This window comes from Dipodomys spectabilis, unplaced genomic scaffold (assembly GCF_019054845.1).
Source record: "Dipodomys spectabilis isolate Male_0828 unplaced genomic scaffold, ASM1905484v1 ptg000080l, whole genome shotgun sequence".
NCBI classification, from domain to species: domain Eukaryota; kingdom Metazoa; phylum Chordata; class Mammalia; order Rodentia; family Heteromyidae; genus Dipodomys; species Dipodomys spectabilis.
This window is the reverse complement of record NW_024870757.1, coordinates 966772-988754: the sequence shown is the minus strand read 5'-3', so window position 1 is coordinate 988754 and position 21983 is coordinate 966772. Positions and strand designations below refer to the sequence as shown.

General features: G+C 49.8%; 1 protein-coding gene across 1 annotated transcript; it reads left to right on the top strand.

Moving 5' to 3' along the window:
* Positions 1–6276: 6276 nt before the first annotated feature.
* Positions 6277–21705, top strand: LOC122110585 (NACHT, LRR and PYD domains-containing protein 7-like). The gene is made up of 11 exons (XM_042683169.1): positions 6277–6529; positions 12080–12154; positions 12510–12584; positions 12859–14446; positions 16009–16179; positions 16833–17006; positions 17248–17421; positions 17552–17719; positions 19055–19222; positions 20753–20923; positions 21567–21705. The coding sequence occupies exons 1-11, from the start codon at positions 6277–6279 to the stop codon at positions 21703–21705; spliced, it is 3156 nt and encodes a 1051-aa protein (XP_042539103.1).
* Positions 21706–21983: the final 278 nt, after the last annotated feature.

The following is a 21983-nucleotide window of genomic DNA, read 5'->3' as shown; positions in this document are numbered from 1 at the left end:
TTGCACCCTCAGCCCCTTCTCTGAGCCCTCAGCTCTTTGTCTGCACCCTCAGCTCCTCCTCTGTGCCCTCAGTTCCTCCTCTGCGCCCGCAGCTCCTCCTCTGTACCCTCAGCTCCTCCTCTGCACACTCAGCTCATCTGCGCCCTAGCACCTCTTCTGCATCCTCAGTTCCTCTGTGACTTCAGCTCCTCCTCTATGCCCTCAGCTCCTCTTCTGCGCCCTCAAATCCTATGTACCCTCACCTCCTCCTCTGCACCCTCAGGTCCTTTGCGCCCTCAGCTCCTCCTTGCACCCTCAGCTCTTCTGAGCCCTCAGCTCCTCCCTGCCCGCAGAATATCCTCTGTGCCCACAGCTCCTCCTTGCGCCCTCAGCACCTCTCTGTGCCCTCAGTTCCTATGCACCATCAGCTCCTCCTCTGTGCCCTCAGCTCCTCCTCTGTGCCCTCAGCTCCTCTGCAAGCTCAGCCCCTCCTCTGCACCCTCAGCTACTCCTCTGAGCCCACAGCTCCTCCTGTGCACCCTTAGCTCCTCCTCTGCTTCCACAGCTCCTCCTGTGCATCCTCAGGTCCTCCTTTGTGGCCTCAGATCATCCTCCACAATCTCAGATCCTCCTCTGCAACTTCAGCTCCTCTGAGCCCTCTGCTCCTCTGCCACCTCAGCTCCTCCTCTGCACCCTCAGCTCCTCCTCTGCACTCTCAGCTCCTCCTCTGTGCCCTCAGTTCCTTCTCTGCACCCTCAGCTCCTCCTCTGTGCCCTCAGCTTCTTCTCTGAACCCTCATTTCCTCTGCACCCTCACCTCCTCCTCTGCATGTTAAGCTCCTCCTCTACACCCTCAGCTCCTCCTCTGCCCCCACAGCTTCTCGTCTGTGCCCTCAGCTCCTCCTTGCGCTATTAGCTCCTCTGAGCCCTCAGCTCTTCTCTTCCCTCAGACTCTCCTCTGCGCCTGCAGCTCCTCCTCTTCACCCTCCAATCCTCCTCTTTACCCTCAGCTCCTCCTCTTTACCCTCAGCTCCTCTGCACCCTCAGATCCTCCTTGTGCTCTCAGCTCCTCTGGGCCCACAGCTTCTCCTCTGTGCTCTCAGCTACTCTTCTGTGCCCTCAGCTCCTCCTCTTCTCCAGCAGCTCCTTCTCTTTGCCCTTAGCACCTCCTCTGCTCCTTAAACTCCCCTGTGCCCGCAGCTCCTCCTCTGCACCCTCAGCTCCTCCTTTGTGCCCCTCAGCTCCTCCTCTGTGCCCTCAGCTTGTCTGTACCCTCAGCTCCTCCTCTGTACCCTCAGCTCCTCCTCTGTGCCCTCAGCTCCTCCTCTACACCTTCAACTCCTCCTGTGTGCCCTCAGCTCCTCTGTGCCTTCAGCTCCTCCTCTGAGCCCTCAGCTCCTCCTCTACACCTTCAACTCCTCCTGTGTGCCCTCAGCTCCTCTGTGCCTTCAGCTCCTCCTCTGAGCCCTCTGCTCCCCTAAGCCCTCAGCTCCTCTTCTGCACGCTCAGTGCCTTGTCTGCACCCTCAGCTCTTCCTCTGCGCCCTCTGCTCCTCTTCTGCACCAGACACTGGCTTTGGGGGGGAAGTCTCATGGTGGCTTCTCATGAGCCATGATTGATCATATCACTGGCCACTGGGGTCTGGGGGACCTTTCTTCCCTCCTTAGAGATTGGTTGAAGCGGGGGCTGAACACTGCCAGTGTTTCCCACCGTGTTAGTTCCCCAGCCACCGACCCTTGCGCCCCTCCCCACTGCATACTTGCCTAGGGCTTGCCAAGGTAAATAAATAAAGTAAAATTACCCAGTTAACTGAAATTCAGCTGAGCTCTCTGGAGAGGCTCCCTCCTTCTCATCCACCCTCTGGAACTATCTCAGGAACCAAGGACACACCAAGGGCAAGCCATTGGAGATGTTCCTTACTGTTTCTGTTGGGAAGTTGCACTCAAAGCAGAATGGACTTTCGCCATGATATTTGCTGTTCTGTCTTGTTCTCATACCCGAGCCAGGCAGCCGGGCAAGAAAACTGCATCTTGAGTCATCCAAGGGGCTTGGGAAAGCTCTGATCTCCCCCTCCCCCCTCCCCCCCCCCCCCCCCCCCCCCCCCCGCCTGCCTGCCATCTCACCTTGAACCCATTAAGTTAGAATGGCTGAGGTTGGGGCCCAGCTGCCTTCCAGGTGAGTCCCATCTCCCTGTCCCAGAAACAACCATTTAATCCGGGCTGGTTTTCCTCCCCAGTAGGAAGGCCCTGGCAGTGGGGAGGAAGCTGAGGGTCAGGCTCAAGGGGGCCGGAAGACCCCAGCTTGCCTGCAGGTATGTCAGTGGTGTCCAGTGGAGGTCCTGCCCTGGGCAAGGTGAGTAGACATCCTCCTGCCTGCCCCTCCCTCTGCTCTCAGGCCAGCAGCCATTGCTGGATAATATTCCTCCCTCTCACAGAACTTTCCAGGCCTGGGCTTTTCTGTGGTGCAAGGGGGTGTGAGGGTGGAATTTCTCAGAAGCTTGGGATATATGACTGTTTTTGGTGTTTTTTTGTTTTTGTTTTTTTTTGGTCAGTCATGGGTCTGTCACTGAGCTTTTCTTCTCAAGGTGAGCATTCTACCACTTAAGTCACAGCACCACTTCTGGCTTTTTGTGTGTGTGGTTTATGTAGTACTAAGGACTCGAACCCAGGGCTTCATGCATGCTAGGCAAGTACTCTACCACTGAGTCACATTCCCAGCCCTAATGACTGTTTTTTTTTTTTTTTGGGGGGGTCCGGTCGTGGGGCCTGAACTCTGGGCCTGGGTGCTGTCCCTCAGTTCTTCAGCTCAAGGCTAGTGCTCTACCACTATGAGCCACAGCGCCACTTCTGGCTTTTTTCTTCTTGCTTATGTGGTGCTGAGGAATCGAACCCAGGGCCTCATGCATGCAAGGCAAGCGCTCTACCACTGAGTCACCTTCCAAGCCCCTAATGACTATTTTTGAGAGGTGAGCTCTCCTCTATTCCATTCCTAGCTTTCCCTTCTAAATGTGTGTGTGTGCGTGAGCACGCGCCCGCGCTTACGCGCACGTACATGCGCACACATTTGAACCCAGGTCCTAGATACTTGTCCCTTAGCTTTTTTTCTTGTTCAAGGCTGGTGCTCTACCATTTGAGCCACAGCTCCACTTTGGCTTTTTGGTGGTTCAGTGGAGCTAGAGAGTCTCAAAGACTTTCCTGTCCTTCCTCTGTGTTCCCAGCTTGGCCTGGTTCTGTGGGTGTTGGCTATTGGAGGGATCTAGAATGATCTATTGTTCTTCAGCTGTCTGAAGGCAGCGTGACAGGTTCCAGTGCTCCCTGCTCTGCGAGTTCTGCAGGTCCCCCTCTCATCCTTGGCTTCATCTCCCAAGTTCCTCACTTTTTTCTTCCCATTGCCCCCACCCCCACCCTGCGTTTCTCTCTTCAGGTCTAGCCCCTGTGTGTGAGAATGCACACAGTATCGTCTTTGTGCATCTGGCTTATTTCATCTTCCTGAAAATATGTTATTTGTTTTTGGTTCTTGGGACCTGACCCCTGGGCCTGGGCGCTGTCCCTGATCTTCTTTTGCTTGAGGCTAGCACTCTACCACCTTGACCTGCAGCTCTACTTCTAGTTTTTTTGGTTGGTTAGTCACAAGTCTCACAGCATTGCCTGCGCTGGATGGCTTCAAACTGTGATCCTGAGATCTTGGCCTCCCGAATAGCTAGGATTACCGGCCTGAGCCACTGGTGTTCGGCTTTGTATTTCTTCTTTATGGTTGAATAATACTCTGCCATGTAAACTGCACGGATGTTTTGTTCCACCACACACAGGTTGATAGGCACCCCGGTGGCTTCCGTCCATGGCTCTTGTGAACAGTGCTGAGCGTCCTGTGCAGGGCTTTCTGCTTTATGCAGTGTCGAGTTCCTTTAGCACGCACTGCACATCCGTTTTGTTTTCCCACGTGGCTTTGCTTTGTTGAGCAAGTGAGCCGTCCACATGTGTGTGAGCTCAGGGTGCAGCTGGCTTATTTCTGGTGATGTGAGAGACACATTATTTCCCGGGTACACAGCACTATGAAAAGGACCGAATATTACTTTGCTTTGGTTTTCACACAGCATCCGCCCAAACCTGTGCTGCGCCAGTCCCTTATTTGCACACTACTTAAGAATAACTGGCATTCTCCCCTGTCATTTCTTTACTTTTGTTTGTTGTGTGTGACGGTACTAGAGCTTGAACTATGCTCTGCTTAGCTTTTACACTCAAGGCTGGTTGCCTCCACCACTTGAGCCACAGCTCCACTTTGGCTTATGCTGGTTAATTGGAAGATAAGAGTTCTCACATGCTTTCGCTGCCTGGGCTGGCATCCAATCTCCATCCTCAGATCTCAAGTCTCCTGAGTAGCTAGGATTATAGGTGTGAACCACCTCACCTGGCTTCTTCTTCTTCTATATTTTAAGCCCTACCTGGGTAACTGTGATTCCCAGTACAATAAACTGCTGTGACACAACTTTGATTTCCTATTTGTGGTGCTAGAGATCTAATCTGGGTCCTCATGAAAGTTAGGAAACACATGTGATTTTTTTTTTCCTAGCCAAGGTTTTCTTGATAGATTCAATCAACGAATGTAGAATCTGTGGGTAGAAAAGTTTGGCTCTTCTCTCCCCCTGCTCCTTTTCTGGGGGGCATTAGGGGTGTTTATTTCAAACTCTATAACATTTATTTTTATTATTACATTTTTGTGTGTGAAAATACCATACAGAGGGGTTACAATTACATGGGCAAGATAGTGAGTACATTTCTTAATAAGCATTGTTGCTTCCTCCTTTGTTTCCTCTTCCCATCCCTTCCCCTCTCCACCTCCCCACTCCCCACCTCCTACCACTACCTCCCCCTATCCTCCCACCCTGCCAAAGTTGTAAAGTTCGTTTTTCGACATAATGTCTTGTACATCTCATTGTTGTATGGCTATTGAAGATCTTCTCCCAATCCGTGGGCTTTCTATTCATCTTACTAGCTATGTCCTTTGCCATGCAGAAGCTCTGCAATTTCATGCAATCCCATTTGTCCAACCTTTCTTTGATTTGTTGTGTTTCTGGGTCTCTATTCAGAAAATTTTGGCCTGTGCCAAGGAGACCTAGGGTTTCTCCTATTCCATCCTGTAATGTTTTCAGAGTGTCTGCTTTGACTCCGAGGTCTTTGATCCATTTGGAGTTGATTCTGGTGCAGGGTGATATATAAGGATCTAGGCTTAGTTTTCTACAAGTAGTTAACTAATTTTGCCAGCACCATTTACTGAAGAGGCTGTCTTTCTTCCATTCTATTTTTTTAGCTTCCTTATCAAAGATTAGATGGCTATAGGTCTGTAAGTTCATTTCTGGGTTTTCAATTCTATTCCATTGGTATTAGGGGTGTTTTGTTGTTGGTGGTGGTTATGGGGTTTGAACTCAAGGCCTGGGCACTGTCTCTGAACATTTTTTTTTTGGGGGGGTCTGGTTGTGGGGCCTGAACTCTGGGCATGGGCGCTGTCCCTCAGCTCTTCAGCTCAAGGCTAGGACTCTTACCACTTGAGCCACAGCGCCACTTCTGGCTTTTTTTTCTGCTTATGTGGTGCTGAGGAATCGAACCCAGGGCCTCATGCATGCAAGGCAAGCACTCTACCACTGAGCCACCTTCCCAGCCGCACATTTTTTTTTTCTGAACATTTTTTACTCAAGGCTAACACTCTACCACTTTGAGCCACAGCAGCACCACTTCCGGTTTTTGGGTGGTTCACTGGAGATGAGAGTCTCATCGACTTTCCTGCCTGGGTTGGCATTGAACCCCAATCCTCAGATCTCAGCCTTCTGAGTAGCTAGAATGACAGGCAGGAGCCACCAGCTTCTAGCCTGATAGATACTTTGATGATATCTGTTTGCAGGGCTGGAGATCAAACCCAAAGCCCTGAACATTCAAGGCAAACACTTCACTCACCTATAGCCTCTGTCTTGTGATTTTTTTTTTGGTCGGTCATGAGGCTTGAACTCTGGGCTTGGGTGCTATCCTTTCAGCTCAAGACAAGTGCTCTACTGCTTTAGCCATAGCACCACTTCCAGTTTTCTGGTGGTTAATTGGAGCTCAGTAGCTAGGATTACAGGCGTGAGCAACAGCACCTGGCTTTTTTTTTTTTTTTCTGTTAGTTTGGTTAATGGATGTAATGTCAGTGTCGGGAAATCCTAAGAACTGCAGTATGTTACCCAAGGATGCTGGTTCTCTGCTTTCTCTTCCTCTGCTCCCAATTCTTGTTTAATCCTGATCCTTAAGTGCTGTCTTAGGGCCCTGTGATGTCTTTGAAGCCACAGTATAACCTGAAGAACCTTCTGGACAAGTTGGACCATGAGGAGTTAAGGACCTTCAAATCTCTGCTGAAGCCCCTCATGGAGCCAGGCGTGGACCTGCGGATCTTCCCCTGGGATGAGGTGGAAGAGGCCAGTGGTAGCAAACTGGCTGAAATCCTGGAGGACAGACTGCCCAGGGCGAGTCTCAGGAAGACCATCTGGTCTATCTTGGAGAAGATGGAGCTGCCTCAGATCCTGGGCAAGTACCCCACCCATCCACTGGCCCCACCTAGGGTGGGGACCCTGGGGGCTTAGGAACAGCCCTATACCTAGTAGTTCCTGCCCAGCATCTAAACTCTTCAGAAGGCTGAGATAGGAGGATTCCAGTTCAAAGGCAGCCCAGGCAGGAGAGGCAAGGAGACTCTTAATCTCCCATGAACTACCAGAAAGCTGGAAGTGGCACTGTGGCTAAGTGGTAGGTAGAAAGCTAGCCTTGAGCATAAAAGCTTAGAGAGCACAAGGTCCTGAGTTCTAGTCCCACTACCAGAATACATTCCCTGGCATTCCAGGTTGACTTACCTCAGCCAACAGAAGTCTACCCTGATAGCATCCCTCTTCCTAAAAAGAAACAAAATTTCTCTCTTTTTTTTTTAACAGCAGAGTAGTACTTTGTTGTTTTTGCATACCACGATGTCTTTATCCATGGAGATGTGAATTATTATAACAGTAATGTGCTACATCTTACAATGTGTTGTCCCATAAAGAAGACTTAATACTTGAGACCTTCTGGACCAACCCTAAAGCTTAATCTAGGAGCCCTGGGAGCCAGGAGCTAAGATTGACTCCCACCTTATCTCCCCCAAACCAAGCAAAAACCAGCACCAGGAGTGCTGTGTGACTTTGACGGCTGGAAGGTCATTCTGACCTTGGCTTAACTGAAAGTTCCCTCACCCCAGGCACAGCTTTTATTCCCTCCTGAGCCTGGCCACATGCCAGCCCTGCCCCCAAGAGACCATAGCCTGGTTTGTTGTTGTTGTTTTTTTTTATTTTCTGCTTCCTGATTAAGACCCCTATAGGCAAGACCCCAAATCCATCCACCTCCTTGGCGAGATCTCTGATCCCAAGGGAAGGTTGCTGTCCTTCCCTGTTCTTCAATAAACAGTCCTTGCTGGTTGGATGATCAAGTCCAGCCTGTTTCTTTTCTTTCTCCTCCATTTTCCTAACACTGAGTGTCATGGCTGTATGTATGTGTGTGTGTACACGCATTTATACATATGTACACATACACATATATTGAAATAAAGATACTAGAATTGGACCATAGGGAATTATCTTTAACTGGGGCCATTTTGTTTTGGCGGATGAAGGTGACCCCTCCCCCCAGGTGATGGGCTTCCCTGAATTCCTAGCTGCCGGGGTGGAGACTTGGACTGTGTAGGTCACTGAAACCTGCCAGCTCCCAGGACCTGCCCCCTGGCCAAGACCCTATTTAGGCCCCCACCAGCTCCAGCAGCTCATTTCTGGTTTCCTGGCTCTCCCCTGTCACCATGGATTCCCGCTGCAACTCTCCATTCGAATTTATCGGTATTGTCTGTTCTTTCCTCTCCTCTCATTGCTCAGTATTCCCACAGGGTTAAGTGTATTTTAGGCAGCTGCAGATTTTTAGGACAGGAGTCACAAAATATAGACATATATGTAACATAATTTATTTTTACAGACTATGTTGACATATTGGAAAGTGAAGAACAAATGCAGGGGCAGGAACTGAAATGTGGGCAGAAGGAAAAGCCAGGTGAGTAGTTTGTCTTGTGGCGTGTAGAGCAAATGAATGCTCTTTTTTCTAATATGTATATAATATATATAATTTTATTTTATTTTGTTTTTACAGAGGATGTTGAGACACTGGTAACAGAAGAACAGATGCAGGGAGATGAAGTGAAAAATGGTGAGATGGAAAATCCAGGTGATCAGTTTCTGTCTTTGACATGCAGGGTGAATTGTCTTTTTCTGATATTAGTGTGTGTGTGTGTGTGTGTGTGTGTGTGTGTGTGTGTGTGTGTGTGTGTGTGTGTGTGTGTGTGTGTGTGTGTGTGTGTGTGTGTGTGTGTGTGTGTGTGTGTGTGTGTGTGTGTGTGTTCTGAGTAATCAAACCCAGGGCCTCATGCATGCAAGGCAAGCACTCTACCACTGAGCCACCTTCCCAGCCGTGCCCCCCATTTTTTTTTTAACAGAGGATGTTGAGACATCAGTAATAGAAGAACAAATTCAGGGTGAGGAACTGAAATGCAGGGAGATGGAAAAGCCAGGTGAGTGGTTTCTGTCTTGTTGTATGCAGGATGAATCATCTTTTTCTTTTCTTTTTTTTGTTTTCTGGGTCCGGTCATGAGGCCTGAACTCTAGGCCTGGGTGCTGTCCCTCAGCTCTTCAGCTCAAGGCTAGTGCTCTACCACTTGAGCCACAGCGCCACTTCTGGCTTTTTTCTTTTTGCTTATGTGGTGCTGAGGAATCGAACTTAGGGCCTCAGGCATGCAAGGCAAGCGCTCTACCACTGAGCCACCTTCCCAGCCCTGAATCATCTTTTTCTTTTTTTTTTTTGGTCGGTCATGGGGCTTGAACTCTGGGCCTGAGCGATGTTCCTCAGCTCTTCAGCTCAAGGCGAGCGCTCTACCACTTGAGCTACAGCGCCACTTCTGGTTTTCTGGTGGTTTATTGGAGATAAGAGTCTCACGGTCTCTCCTGCCCGGGCTGGCTTTGAACCGCGATCCTCAGATCTCAGCCTCCTGAGTAGGTAGGATTACAGGCGTGAGCCACCAGCGCCCGGCTTGAATCATCTTTTTCTGACATTTTTTTTTTACAGAAGATGTTGAGACACCGGTAATAGAACAAATGCAGGGAGAAGAACTGAAATGTGGGGAGATAGAAAAGTCAGGTGAGTGGTTTCTGTTTTTGACATGCAGGTTGAATTATCTTTTTCTGACCCAGGGCCTCAAGCATGCAAGGCAAGCACTCTACCACTGAGCCACCTTCCCAGCCCAACATACAATTTTTTTTTTTTTTTTGCCAGTCCTGGGGCTTGATCTCAGGGCCTAGGCACTGTCCCTGAGCCTCTTTTGCTCAAGTCTAGCACTCTCACTTGATCCACAAGACCAGTTCCAGCTTTTTTCTGCTTATGGCTTATGTGGTGCTGAGGAATTGAACCCAGGACTTCATGTATGCAAGGCAAGCACTCTACCCCTGAGATACCTTCCCAGTCCCCACTTTTTTTTTCTGTTGGCCTGGGCTTGAACTCTGGGCCTAGGCACTGCTCAGCTCTTAAGCTCAAGGCTAGCGCCCTACCACTTGAGCCACAGTGCCACTTCTGGCTTTTACCTGCTTATATGGTGCTGAGAAATTAAACTCAGGGCCTTGTGCATGCAAGGCAAGCACTCTACCACTGAGCCACCTTCCCAGCCCCTATTTCTTTTTTTTTGTCGGTTGTGGGGCTTGAACTCTGGGCCTGAGTGCTGTCCCTCAGCTCTTCAGCTCAAGGTGAGCACTCTATCTACCACTTGAGCTACAGTGCTACTTCTGGTTTCCTGGTGGTTTATTAGAGATAAGGGCTTCACAGACTTTCCTGCCCAGGCTGGCTTTGAACCACGATCCTCAGATCTCAGCTTCCTGAGTAGCTAGGATTACAGGCATGAGCCACTGGGGACCAGCTTCCTTTTTTATTTTTTTATTTATTTTTTATTTTTTTTATTTTTTTGGGTCCGGTCCTGGGGCCTGAACTATGGGCCTGGACGCTGTCCCTCAGCTCTTCAGCTCAAGGCTAGCGCTCTACCACTTGAGCCACAGCGCCACTTCCGGCTTTCTTCTTTTTGCTTATGTGGTGCTGAGGAATCGAACCCAGGGCCTCATGTATGCAAGGCAAGCGCTCTACCACTGAGCCACCTTCCAAGCCCCCTTTTTAATTTTTTTAACAGAGGATGTTGAGACACTATTTGAAGAACAAATGCTTGGGGAGGAACTGAAATGTGGGGAGATGGAAAAGCCAGGTGAGTGGTTTCTGTCTCATGGTAGGCAGAGCAACACATTTTTTTCTGACACACACATACATATATTTATAGAATATATATTTTTGACAGAGGATGTTGAGACACCGGTTGTAGAAGAACAAATGCAGGGAGAAGAACTGAAATGTGGGGAGATAGAAAAGCCAGGTGAGTGGTTTCTTTCTTGTGACGTTCTGGGTGAATCATCTTTTTCTGGCATGTAGTGTATATATTATTTGTGTATATATATATATATATGCAATTATATGTATATATGCATTATGTATACACACACACACACACATATATATATATGTATATATATATATATATGTATATATATATATATATTGCCATTCCCGGTACTTGAACTCTGGGCCCGGGCGCTGTCCCTCAGCTCTTCAGCTCAAGGCTAGTGCTCTACCACTTGAGCCACAGCGCCACTTCCGGCTTTTTTCTTTTTGCTTATGTGGTGCTGGGGAATTGAACACAGGGCCTCATGCATTGCAAGGCAAGCGCTCTACCACTGAGCCACCTTCCCAGCCCTCCTTTTTTTATTTTTTTAACAGAGGATGTTGAGACACTAATTGAAGAACAAATGCTTGGGGAGGAACTGAAATGTGGGGAGATGGAAAAGCCAGGTGAGTGGTTTCTGTCTTGTGGTAGGCAGAGCAACACATTTTTTCTGACACGCACACATATATTTATAGAAAATATTTTTTTGACAGAGGATGTTGAGACACCGGTAGTAGAACAAATGCAGGGAGAATTGAAAAGTGGGGAGATAGAAAAGCCAGGTGAGTGGTTTCTTTCTGGTGACATTCAGGGTGAATCATCTTTTTCTGGCATATAATGTATATATTATTATTTGTATATATATGTATTATATATATATATATATATATATATATATATATATATATATTGCCATTCCTGGGACTTGAACTCTGGGCCTGGACGCTGTCCCTCAGCTCTTCAGCTCAAGGTGAGCGCTCTACCACTTTAGCTACAGTGCTACTTCTGGTTTCCTGGTGGTTTATTAGAGATAAGGGCTTCACGGACTTTCCTGGACCTTACTTTCCCGCTCAGGCTGGCTTTGAACTACGATACTCAGATCTCAGCTTCCTGAGTAGCTAGGATTACAGGCGTGAGCCACTGGGGCCCAGCTTCCTTTTTTTTTTTTTTTAATCAGAGGATGTTGAGACACTGGTAATTGAAGAACAAATGCTTGGGGAGGAACTGAAATGTGGGGAGATTGAAAAGCCAGGTGAGTGGTTTCTGTCTCGTGGTATGTAGAGCAACACATTTTTTCTGACACACATATGTTTATAGAATATATAATTTTGACAGAGGATGTTGAGACACCAGTAGTAGAAGAACAAATGCTGGGAGAAGAACTGAAATGTGGAGAGATAGAAAAGCCAGGTGAGTGGTTTCTTTCTTGTGACATTCAGAGTGAATCATCTTTTTCTGGCATATAGTGTATATATTATTTGTATATATGTATGTAATTATATGTATATATGTATGTATGTATTTGTATGTATATATTATATATATTTATATATATTGCCATTCCTGGGACTTGAACTCTGGGCTTGGGTGCTGTCCCTCAGCTCTTCAGCTCAAGGCTAGTGCTCTAACACTTAAGCTACAGCACCACTTCCAGCTTTTTCTGCTTATGTGGTGCTGAGGAATTGAACCCAGGGCCTCATGCATGCAAGGCAAGTGCTCTACCACTGAGCCACCTTCCCAGCCCCCATTTGGTTTTTTAACAGAGGATGTTGAGACACCAGTAATAGAAGAACAAATGCAGCGGGAGGAACTGAAATGCAGGGAGATGGAAAAGTCAGGTGAGTGGTTTTCTTGTGACATTCAGGGTGAATCATCTTTTTCTGGCATATAATGTATTATTATTCGTATATATGCATGTAATTATATGTATATATGTATGTATTTGTATGTATATATGTATTATATATATTACACACACACACACACATTGCCATTCCTGGGACTTGAACTCTGGGCCTGGGCACTGTCCCTCAGCTCTTCAGCTCAAGGCTAGCACTCTACCACTTGAGCCACAGCGCCACTTCCGGCTTTTTTCTTATGTGGTGCTGAGGAATTGAACCCAGGGCCTCATGCATGCAAGAGAAACGCTCTGCCACTGAGCTACCTTCCAGCCCCCATTTGGTTTTTTAACAGAGGACATTGAGAAACCAGTAATAGAAGAGCAAATGCAGGGAGAGGAACTGAAATGCAGGGAGACAGAAAAGCCAGGTGAGTGGTTTCTGTCTTGTGGTGTGCAGAGCAAATGAATGCTCTTTTTTCTAATATATATAAGATATATATCATTTTTTTACTTTTTTATTTTATTTTTACAGAGGATGTTGAGACACTGGGAATAGAAGAACAAATACAGGGGGAGGAAGTGAAAAATGGTGAGATGGAAAATCCAGGTGAGTGGTTTGTCTTGGGGTGTGCAGAGCGAATGGTCTTTATTCCTGAGAAGTCTACACATAACCAGCTTTTCCCTTCTCGAATGTCTCCCCAGACAACACGGAAGGGCAGAGTGATGCCAGAGACAGCCTGGCTAGGTTCTGGAAGAGTCGATTTTGTCTGGACCACACCTACCTCTCCGGAGTCATAGAGAGAAACCGGAATCTGATCCCATTTCTGGATCCGCAGGTCATCCTCCGGGGGCGGTCCGTGGTGCTACATGGGCCCCCGGGTGCTGGGAAGACTACCGTGGCCAGGAAGTTGGTTCTGGAGTGGGCAGACGGCAGCCTGGCCCACCTCTTCTCATGGGTCTTCTACCTGAGCTGCAGGGAGCTCGCCCAGATGGCACCCTGCACGCTGGTGGAACTGCTCTCCCATGAATTCCCTGAGCTGGAGAGTGATGTGGTGCAGTTCCTGGAGGAGCCCCAGGAAGCCCTGATCATCATCGATGGCTTGGAGAAGATGAGCATCCCCAGGTTGGACTCCAGGATTGATCTCTGCATGGACTGGCTGGAAGAGAACCCAGTGCCAGTCCTGCTAAGCAGCTTGCTGCAGGGGACATTGGTGCCCAATGCTACCTTACTGATCACCACAACCCCCAGCACCCTGCGGGAGCTCATACCCCTGGTGGGCCAGGCGCAGTTCTGCAGCATCCCAGGCTTCTCAGAGGCGGATACGCAGGAGTTCTTCCTTAGGCACTTCAGAGACCAGGCCCAGGCCCAGAGAGCCCTGGAGGCTGTGCAGAGCAACGAAGCCCTGCTGGCCATGAGCCGGGTGCCCTCCATGTGCAGGCTGCTGTGCACATGTCTGGAGCCAGTGATGGAGAGGGGCGAGGATCCCACCACTGCCTGCCAGACCTCCACTGCCCTGCTCCTCCACTTCTTCCAGGACCAGTTCTGCCACCCCCGCTCCTGCCCCAGTGCCCTGGCCCCTGGGCTGGAGACCCTGTGCCGCCTGGCTGCCCAGGGCCTGTGGGCCCAGACATCTGTGTTCTACCTGGAAGACTTGGAGAAACTTGGGGTGCAGGAGATCAGCTTGCACCCCTTCCTGGACAAGTGCCTCATCCAGAAGGACTTGAACTATCGGTACTACAGTTACTCCTTCATCTACCCCGTCCTCCAGCAGTTCCTGGCCGCCCTGTTCTATGTCCTGAAGCCCCAGGATGGGGAAGGCCGAGGCCGCCAACCCTGGGATGACAACATTGAAGATGTGGGTAAGCTGTTCTCCAGAGAGGCCCGGCTACGGAACCCCGGCCTGGCCCATGCGGGCCACTACCTGTTCGGCCTCCTAAACAGGAAGAGGGCCCAGGAGCTGGAGGCGACCTTTGGCTGCCACATAGACCTGGAGATCCGACAGGAGCTGCTAGGGTGTGGGGCGGAGGAGAGCAGGCCCTTCCTCCTGCAGATGGAGCAGAGTGAAGTCTTTAGCTGGCTCTACGAATCTCAGGATGAGGAGCTGGTGAGGGAGGCACTGGCACCCTTTGAGGAAATGTCTGTGATCCTGAAGAGCCGCCAGGATCTCCTGCACGCGTCCTTCTGCCTCAAGCATTGCCCGGGCCTGCACAAGCTCACGGTGCAGGTGGTCAGGGGGCTGTTCCGGGAGAATGATGGCGCTCAGCTGAGCTTCTACCTAAAGCATGGGAGGTAAGCCCAGTTTAACTCTGCCATCTTCATCTCCCCCCTTGCCTTGTCTTCCTCCCATGTCCTGTTCAGTTGGGAGTTTCCTGTGGTCTGTCCTTACTAGTTGGTTAGTCTCCTGCTATGCTCTCATCCTGGCTCACACTTCAGATGGGAGATGACCTGCTATGTATGATTGGAATGAGTTTCCAGGCCTGGATAGTCCTCTGCTTATACCTCCAAAGGAGCAGGCATAACAGGCATGTGTGGACAGCATGACGTGCATATGCATTTGTTGAGATATCGCTGTCTTCCAAGGCTGGTCTTGAGACTAATCCTCTCCCAAACAGCTGGGGTGCAAAGCATATACTAGCATTAGCAGCCCTAGGCATTATACCAAACATTGAAACAACCATGTTCTTCCTGTTATTGGTTGTGGGATTTGAACTCAGGCCGTGGGTGCTGTCCCTAAGTCCCTTTGTGCTCAAGGCTAGTGTTCTACCATTGAGCTGCAGCGCCACTTTGGCTTTTGAGTGGTTAATTGAAGATCAGTATCATGGGGACTTTTCTGCCCAAGCTGGCTTTGAGCCTTGATCCTCAGACTTCAGCCTTCTTAGTAGCTAGGATTACAGATGTGAGCTACCGACAATAACCGTATTTTCAAGTCAACAGAAGATGATTCTTTTTTTTTTGGGGGGGGGGTCTGGACCTGGGACCTCAACTCTGGGCCTGGGCGCTGTCCCTCAGCTAGCGCTCTACCACTTGAGCCACAGAGCCACTTCTGGCTTTTTTCTTTTTGCTTATGTGATGCTGAGGAATCGAACCCAGGGCCTCAGGCATGCAAGGCAAGCGCTCTACCAGAGCCACCTTCTCAGCTCCAGAAGATGATTTCTTTAAGTTTCTGGGTTTTTTTTTAAATTTTCCTGGGGCTTGAACTCTGGGCCTGGGCACTGTCCCTGAGCTTCTTTCTCAAGGCTAGCACTCTACCACTTGAACCACAGAGCTATTTGCTGCCTTTTCTTAGTAGTTCATTGGAGATAAGAGTTTCACAGACATTCCTGCCCAGGCTGGAGATCTCCAGATCTCAGCCTCTTGATTAGTTAGGATTACAGGTGTGAGCCACTGGTGCCTGGCCATTTTTTTTTTTAAGTTATGCTCAAAATGACATGCAAATGAATTGCTAGACCCAAGTCACAACCTTACAGTTCTAGAAATAAAACTCTGTCCCAGGTCAAGAATGCCTGGAAGCTGGGTGCTTGTGGCTCCTGCCTGTCGTCCTAATTGCTCAGGAAGCTGAGATATGAGGATTGTGGTTCAAAGCCAGCTGGGGCAGAAAAATCCCATGAGATTTTTTTTTCCTCCAATAAATGACTCAAAAAAACTAAAAGTGGTGTTGGGGTTCAAGTGGTAGAGAGCTAGCCTTCAGCACAAAAGGGCTCAGGGACAGGGCCTAGGCCCTGAGTTCAAGTCCCGGGACCAGTAAATAAATAAAAGAATGACTGGGTTGAAGGGTCGTGTTCTGGTTTAGGGGGTGAGTTAGTCTCTCTGACTTACTGCCCAGTGGCTGACTCAATGGGTCTTGGTTGTAGGTTTCAGTCTGACAGCAGCTGCCTCTCCTTGTGGCTGGATCTCTGCTCTTCGATGTGCTCCAACCCCAACCTGAGTACCTTGTCCATCAACCAGAGCTTTCTGAGCTCCTCCTCAGTGCAGGTGCTCAGCCAACACCTGAGCAGCAAGACCTGCCTTGTCAATAAAGTGCTGTGAGTAGAAAGTTTCTTGGGACCTGAGGAAGTGGGTGCGGGGGCCATGCCTGCCTGCTGAGTGTATAGCTCTAGGATCTGAGTGTCCTCTGGGGGTCCTGGCCAGGTCTTCAGAACAGAAGCAGTGAGAAGGGTAGAGAGCTCTCCTGCTCCATCAGGGGGAGCCCCCGAGTTCAAATACCAGTCGTGATACCCAATTCCCACCCCTGGGTCCTTTGTTTTGTTGTTGTTGCTCAAGGTGAACACTCTACCACTTGAGCCACTTCCAGCTTTTTTGAGTAGCTTATTGCAGATAAACCGTGACCTTCAGATCAGATCTCAGCCTCCTGAGCAGCTAGGATGACAGGCATGAGCCCCTGTCCCGGGCCCCTGACTTCCTATTTTGTTCCCTGGGAGCCCCATGAAGACTTGCTCAGAGCTGCTATGTGTGGATAGCTGGGATCTAATCAGTCTGGCAAGTTTCTGGTAGCTATGACAGGGCCTTTGTGCCTGGGTCACCTGCCCACAGAATTGGAACTGAAATCTGGCTTCTAGACTTCCCTGTGGCAGTGGAAGAGGGGATCCTGAAGAAACCAGAGCTGGCCATATACGCTTGCACTCATTGGGGGGATGGTACCCCACTGCTGGAATCCACGCTATGTCTGTTTTCTTAGGATCCAATACCTCACCCCCGAGTTCATCTATCCAGTTCTGTGCCTGGGCCTCATCGGCAAGCAAAGCCTCACCCACCTGGCCCTGGAGGGGCGCATCCAGGAGGACTGGGCACGCCTGCTGCTGATGCTTGGGGAGATGCTGAAGAACCAGCACTGCGGCCTGCAGTCCCTGAGGTGAGAATCAGTTTAGCCTATGGAGTGGCGAGACATGGGAGTGTTAGTGTTAACTTGCCCCTTTGAGATGAGGCCGTACACGGACCAGGCAGGTGTCTGCGCCACATTTGAGCCGGATCTGATGAATTGGGGCAGTCAGGAGCCTGAGACTGGGGGAGGTAAAGGGTGGCAGTTCAGAGAGGCCCTCCCAGCGCCCTATCTCGAGGCCTCCCAGGTGTGTAACTTGGGTTTTCTGCCCTAGGCTGGGCACCTGCTGCCATGCAACCCCCCAGCAGTGGGCTAACTTCTTCCTGGCCGTCCAAGCCAGCCCATCCCTGACGGCCCTGGACCTCACGGACAATGAGATCCTGGACCAGGGCTCTATGCTGCTGTGTGAGACCCTGATGCAGCCTCTCTGCTCCATACAGAAGCTGTCGTGAGTCTCTGGGCCACTGAGAGAGCAGGAGATGGGGAGGGGGCACCAGGCTTCCAGGAGCCAAGCGTGCTGGGGGCTTCCCTCCCCCAATCCGCTCTCCCCTCTCATTCCCCTTGTGCTTCTCTGACAGCCTGGAGAACTGTCAGCTCACACAGGCCTGCTGCAAGAAGTTGGCATCCACCCTTGTCGTCAGCCAGCTGACCCACCTGAGCCTGGCCAACAATAACCTCGGAGATGAGGGGGTGAAAATCCTATGTGAGGGCCTGAATCACCCCGACTGCCAACTGCAGAGCCTGGTGTGAGTCCCTGCTGTGTGTGTGTGTGTGTGTGTGTGTGTGTGTGTGTGTGTGTGTGTATGTGTGTGTGTGTGCCGCGTGCGTGCATGCGCGCGCACGTGTGCATGTGTGTACACCCATGTCTGTCCATCCCCAGACCATCTCAGGAATGTCCCACCCCTCCATCCTCAGACAGGAAGTTAAAAAGCCTTTAGGCTGGGCGCTGGTAGGTCTCACGCCTGTCATCCTGGCTACTCAGGAGGCTGAGTTCTGAGAATCACAGTTCAAAGCCAGCCTGGGCAAGAAAGTCCATGAGACTCTTATAAACCACCAGAAAACCAGAAGTGTTGCTGTGGCTCAAGTGGCAGAGCGCTTGCCTTGAGCTGAAGAGCTGAGGGACAGTGCCCAGGCTGTTCAAGTCCCATGACTGACCCCTTCCCCCCTCAAAAAAAGCTTTAAGAATATCTACAGCTTTTCAATGTGAAGTAGAACCTTTTTTTTTGGTTTGTGATTTTTATTGTAAAGATATATAAAGGTGTTAGTTTCCTAAGTCAGTGCATAATGGATGTTTTAGGTTGTCAGGAGTGGCGGACTTTTGGGGTAGACCACAATTTTACTAGGCCAATCAAATTCAAGTCTTTTTGGAGGTCGTGGGTCTTGAACTCTGGGCCTGGGCGCTGTCTCTCAGCTCTTCCGCTCAAGGTGAGCACTCTACCACTTGAGCCACAGCGCCACTTGGGTTCATTGGAGGTAAGACTTCCTGCTCAGGATGGGTTTGAACTGCAGTCCTCAGATCTCAGCTTCCTGAGCATCCAGGATTACAGGCATGAGCCACCAGCTCTGGCTAAATTCAATTCTTAAAAACCAAAATATAATAAAAGATAAGTGAACTTGATTCTTAAGCACAAAATCTGAGATCCCCAACCCCACCCCATGATTTTTTCCTTCATCTCTGAACACACAGGATCTCTGACACATTCAGGATGTCCGGGGTGGGGCTCAAGAGGGTAATCCCAGGGCTGCCAAGGACAAAGCTTAACTATGCTTCATCTTGAGAAAACAAAGCTGGATGTGGCGTTATTTGCCAGTAGAGGGAGGAGGCATTGGGCTAGGCAGAAGTCAGACTTGTGTGAAAAAGGAGCAGCGCAGAAAGGGCTGGAAGTGGCTCCAATGAGTTCAAACCCAGCAGCCCTGCTGAAGATGAGCCAGCACACACTGTCCACCTAGGAGCTGCAAGGTGACAATCATGGATGGCTTCATCCTTTAGCAATTGGGCCAGGCAGACATGGTGTAATTCTGTAGCCCAGGTTCCATGCTGCACCACAGAGGGAAGACACGCCTCTCTGATTGTCCCACAGGTTGCGCCGCTGCAACATCAGGAAAGATGGCTGCCGCCCCCTCTCCAGGCTTCTCCAGACAGGCTGCAGTCTCACAAGCCTGGACCTGAGTCTGAATTTCATCGACAGTGGTCTCTTGATGCTCTGTGTTGCCTTAAGGAGAGGAAATTCCATGCTGAGAACCCTGGGGTTGGTATTGGGAAACCTGTTCCTCCTAGATTCCTTCCTATCTTGCCATCCTAGCTGTGTCCTTCATCAACCACTGAAGGGGCTGCTGAGTTCTGCTTCTCTCAGGCCCCAATGATCAGGAAGCAGAGGCTGACCCCCCCATCCAGTACTCAGGGAGCTTGGGGGACAGGGCCCAAACCCCAGAGAAGGCAGGGCCCTGTCAGTGAGCTCCCTGTCTTCTCTCAACCATGTCTCTGCCAAATGTATACATTGACAATGTCCTTTGGGACAGGCGCTCTGCTGGAAAGAGAATCTAGGTGGTGACATTTCTCTTAAGCTTTGTTGCAGAGACAAAGCCACTAGAATATAGGGTGTTTTTTTGTTTTTGTCGGTCATGGGGGTTGAACTCTGGGTTTGGGCGTTGTCAGTCCACTCTTCAGCTCAAGGCAAGTGCTCTAACACTTAGGCCACAGTGCCACTTCCCACCTCTCACCTACCATATGACCTACATCCTCCTATGGTCTTTATTTTGTGGAATGGATCAAAGCTAGAGACCTGTACTTAAAAGAAAGAAAGCCACCAGGCACCTATGGCTCACGCCTGTCATCCTAGCTACACAGGAGGTTGAGATCTGAGGATCACGGTTCAAAGCCAGCCAGGGCAGGAAAGTCTGTGAGACACTTGTGTCCAATAAACCATTAGAAAACCAGAAGTGGTGCTATGGCTCAAGTGGTAGAGCACTCACCTAGAGTTGAGTGCAAGGACAGCACCCAAGCCCAGAGTTCAAGCCCCACGAATGACAAAAAAAAAACAAAACCCTGTAGTCTTTAAATCATCTCTGGGGGAATTATAAAACCTGTGTAAACTATTGTTTAGGGAATAATGACATGAATATTTTATACATGCTCAGAACTGTTACATTGGTGCGTGCATGCGTACCTGCGTTGATCCTGGGGCTTGAACTTAGGTCCTGGGCACTATCCCTCAGCTCTTACGCTCAAGGCTGGCGCTCTACCGATTAAGCCACATGCCACTTACTGTTTTCTGGTGGTTTACTGGAGATAATAGTCTCATGGACTTTACTGCCCAGACTGGCTTTGAACCGTGATCCTCAGATCTCAGCCTCCTGAGTAGCTAGGATGATAGGTATGAAACAACAGTATCTGGCTGCTTTTTGTTTTTAAACTTCAGTATCCAGAGGAAACAAACTTGGAGGGCCTGGTCTTTGCTAGACGATTCTTACCACTTGACCCACACTCCCAGCCTCTTTTATTTTTGTTGGTTTTTTGGTATTTTTCCCTGGTTATTTTAAGGATAGTGTCTTTTTTTGTCTGGGTGTGCGTAGACCATCTTCCTATTTATGCTTCCTGTTGCAGCTGGAATGATGGTCCCACACCACCATACCCAGCTATTGGTCATGAATGGAGGTGTCTTATGAACTTCTTGCTGGGTGGGCCTTGAACTTCTGATCTGGGCTTTAGGAATAGCCAGGATTTATAGAGCTGTGGCTGCTCCCTGAGGAGCATGGGTTGTTGCTCTCTTCCCCCACAGGCTCTGGGGCTGTGCCATCAGTCCTCTGTACTGCCAGGAGCTTGCGATGGCCCTCCACGACAACCAGGAGCTGCACATGCTGGACCTGGGCCAGAATAACTTGGGGAAGACTGGAGTCCAGGTGATCTTGGAAGCTTTAAAAACTAGCCGCACTTCTCTGAAGATTCTCAGGTATGGCTTGTTTCTCTCACCGGGCCCATTTCCCTCAAAGAGAACAGTCTTGATACAGATCCATTTTCTGATCTCAGCCTCCTTAGTTGCCTGGCAAGAATTCTTATTTCCTGGGTCAATTTTTTTTTTCCTGGGCTGGGAAGGTGGCTCAGTGGTAGAGTGCTTGCCTTGCATGCATGGGGCCCTGGGTTCGATTCCTCAGCACCACATAAACAGAAAAAGCTGGAAGTGGTGCCGTGTGCTTGAGCTGAAGAGCTGAGGGACAGTGCCCAGGCCCAGAGTTCAAGCCCCATGACTGCTCCCTCCCCCCCAAAAAATTTTTCTGCTTGCACACTGGTGGCTCACACCTGTCCTAGCTACACAGGAGGCTGAGAGCTAAGGATTGCAGTTCAAAACCAGGTTGCAAAAGACCTTGAGAGTCTTATCTCCCCCAAACCACCAAAAAGCCAGACATGGAGCTGTGGCTCAAAATGGGTAGAGTGCCAGCCTTGAGCAGAGAAGCTCCAGGACAGCACCCAGGCCATAGGTTCAAGTCCCAGGCCTGGTGCACGTGCATGCACACAGCTTCTTGCAGGCATTTTGGTTCTTTGGGCAGCTGGAAATGAAACAAAGTGCCCAGCAGCCCTGCCCTCTGGCCCTCTAGGTTGAAGATGGGTGAGTCGAGCGAGAAGATGCAGAATCTCCTGCAGGAAGTGAAGAAGCACCTCCCTGGCTTGGTGATCGAGGAGGTGACCAGCTCCACAGTGCTGTCTTACTGGGATTTCTTTTCTCTGAGCCCCTGAGCTCCTTGCTGCTGCTGCTGATGGAGTCTCAGCTCCCGGGCCTCACTGTGACGGCCCGAGGCCCACAGGTGCCACTTGTCGCCGGCCATGAAGCCAGCACCGTGGTCTCCCCACAAGTCACACATCCCCTTCTGACCCCTTCTGATCACAGTTGTCTCACATGGTTAATAAAAAAGTGAAAGCACTCGGTCTGCAGTTTCATTTATTCAGGTGCTCGAGCAGATCTGGGATCCTCTGTGTTGACTTAGACGAGGAAGGAGGAAAAAGGCTCACTAGGA

Bases quoted from the DNA above. Each gene is read 5' to 3' on its own strand.
- LOC122110585 (XM_042683169.1), top strand. From the start codon at position 6,277: ATGTCTTTGAAGCCACAGTATAACCTGAAGAACCTTCTGGACAAGTTG. The intron at 14,447-16,008 runs GTAAGCCCAGTT...TCTTGGTTGTAG, and splicing joins TTCTACCTAAAGCATGGGAG to GTTTCAGTCTGACAGCAGCT. The intron at 20,924-21,566 runs GTATGGCTTGTT...CTGGCCCTCTAG, and splicing joins ACTTCTCTGAAGATTCTCAG to GTTGAAGATGGGTGAGTCGA.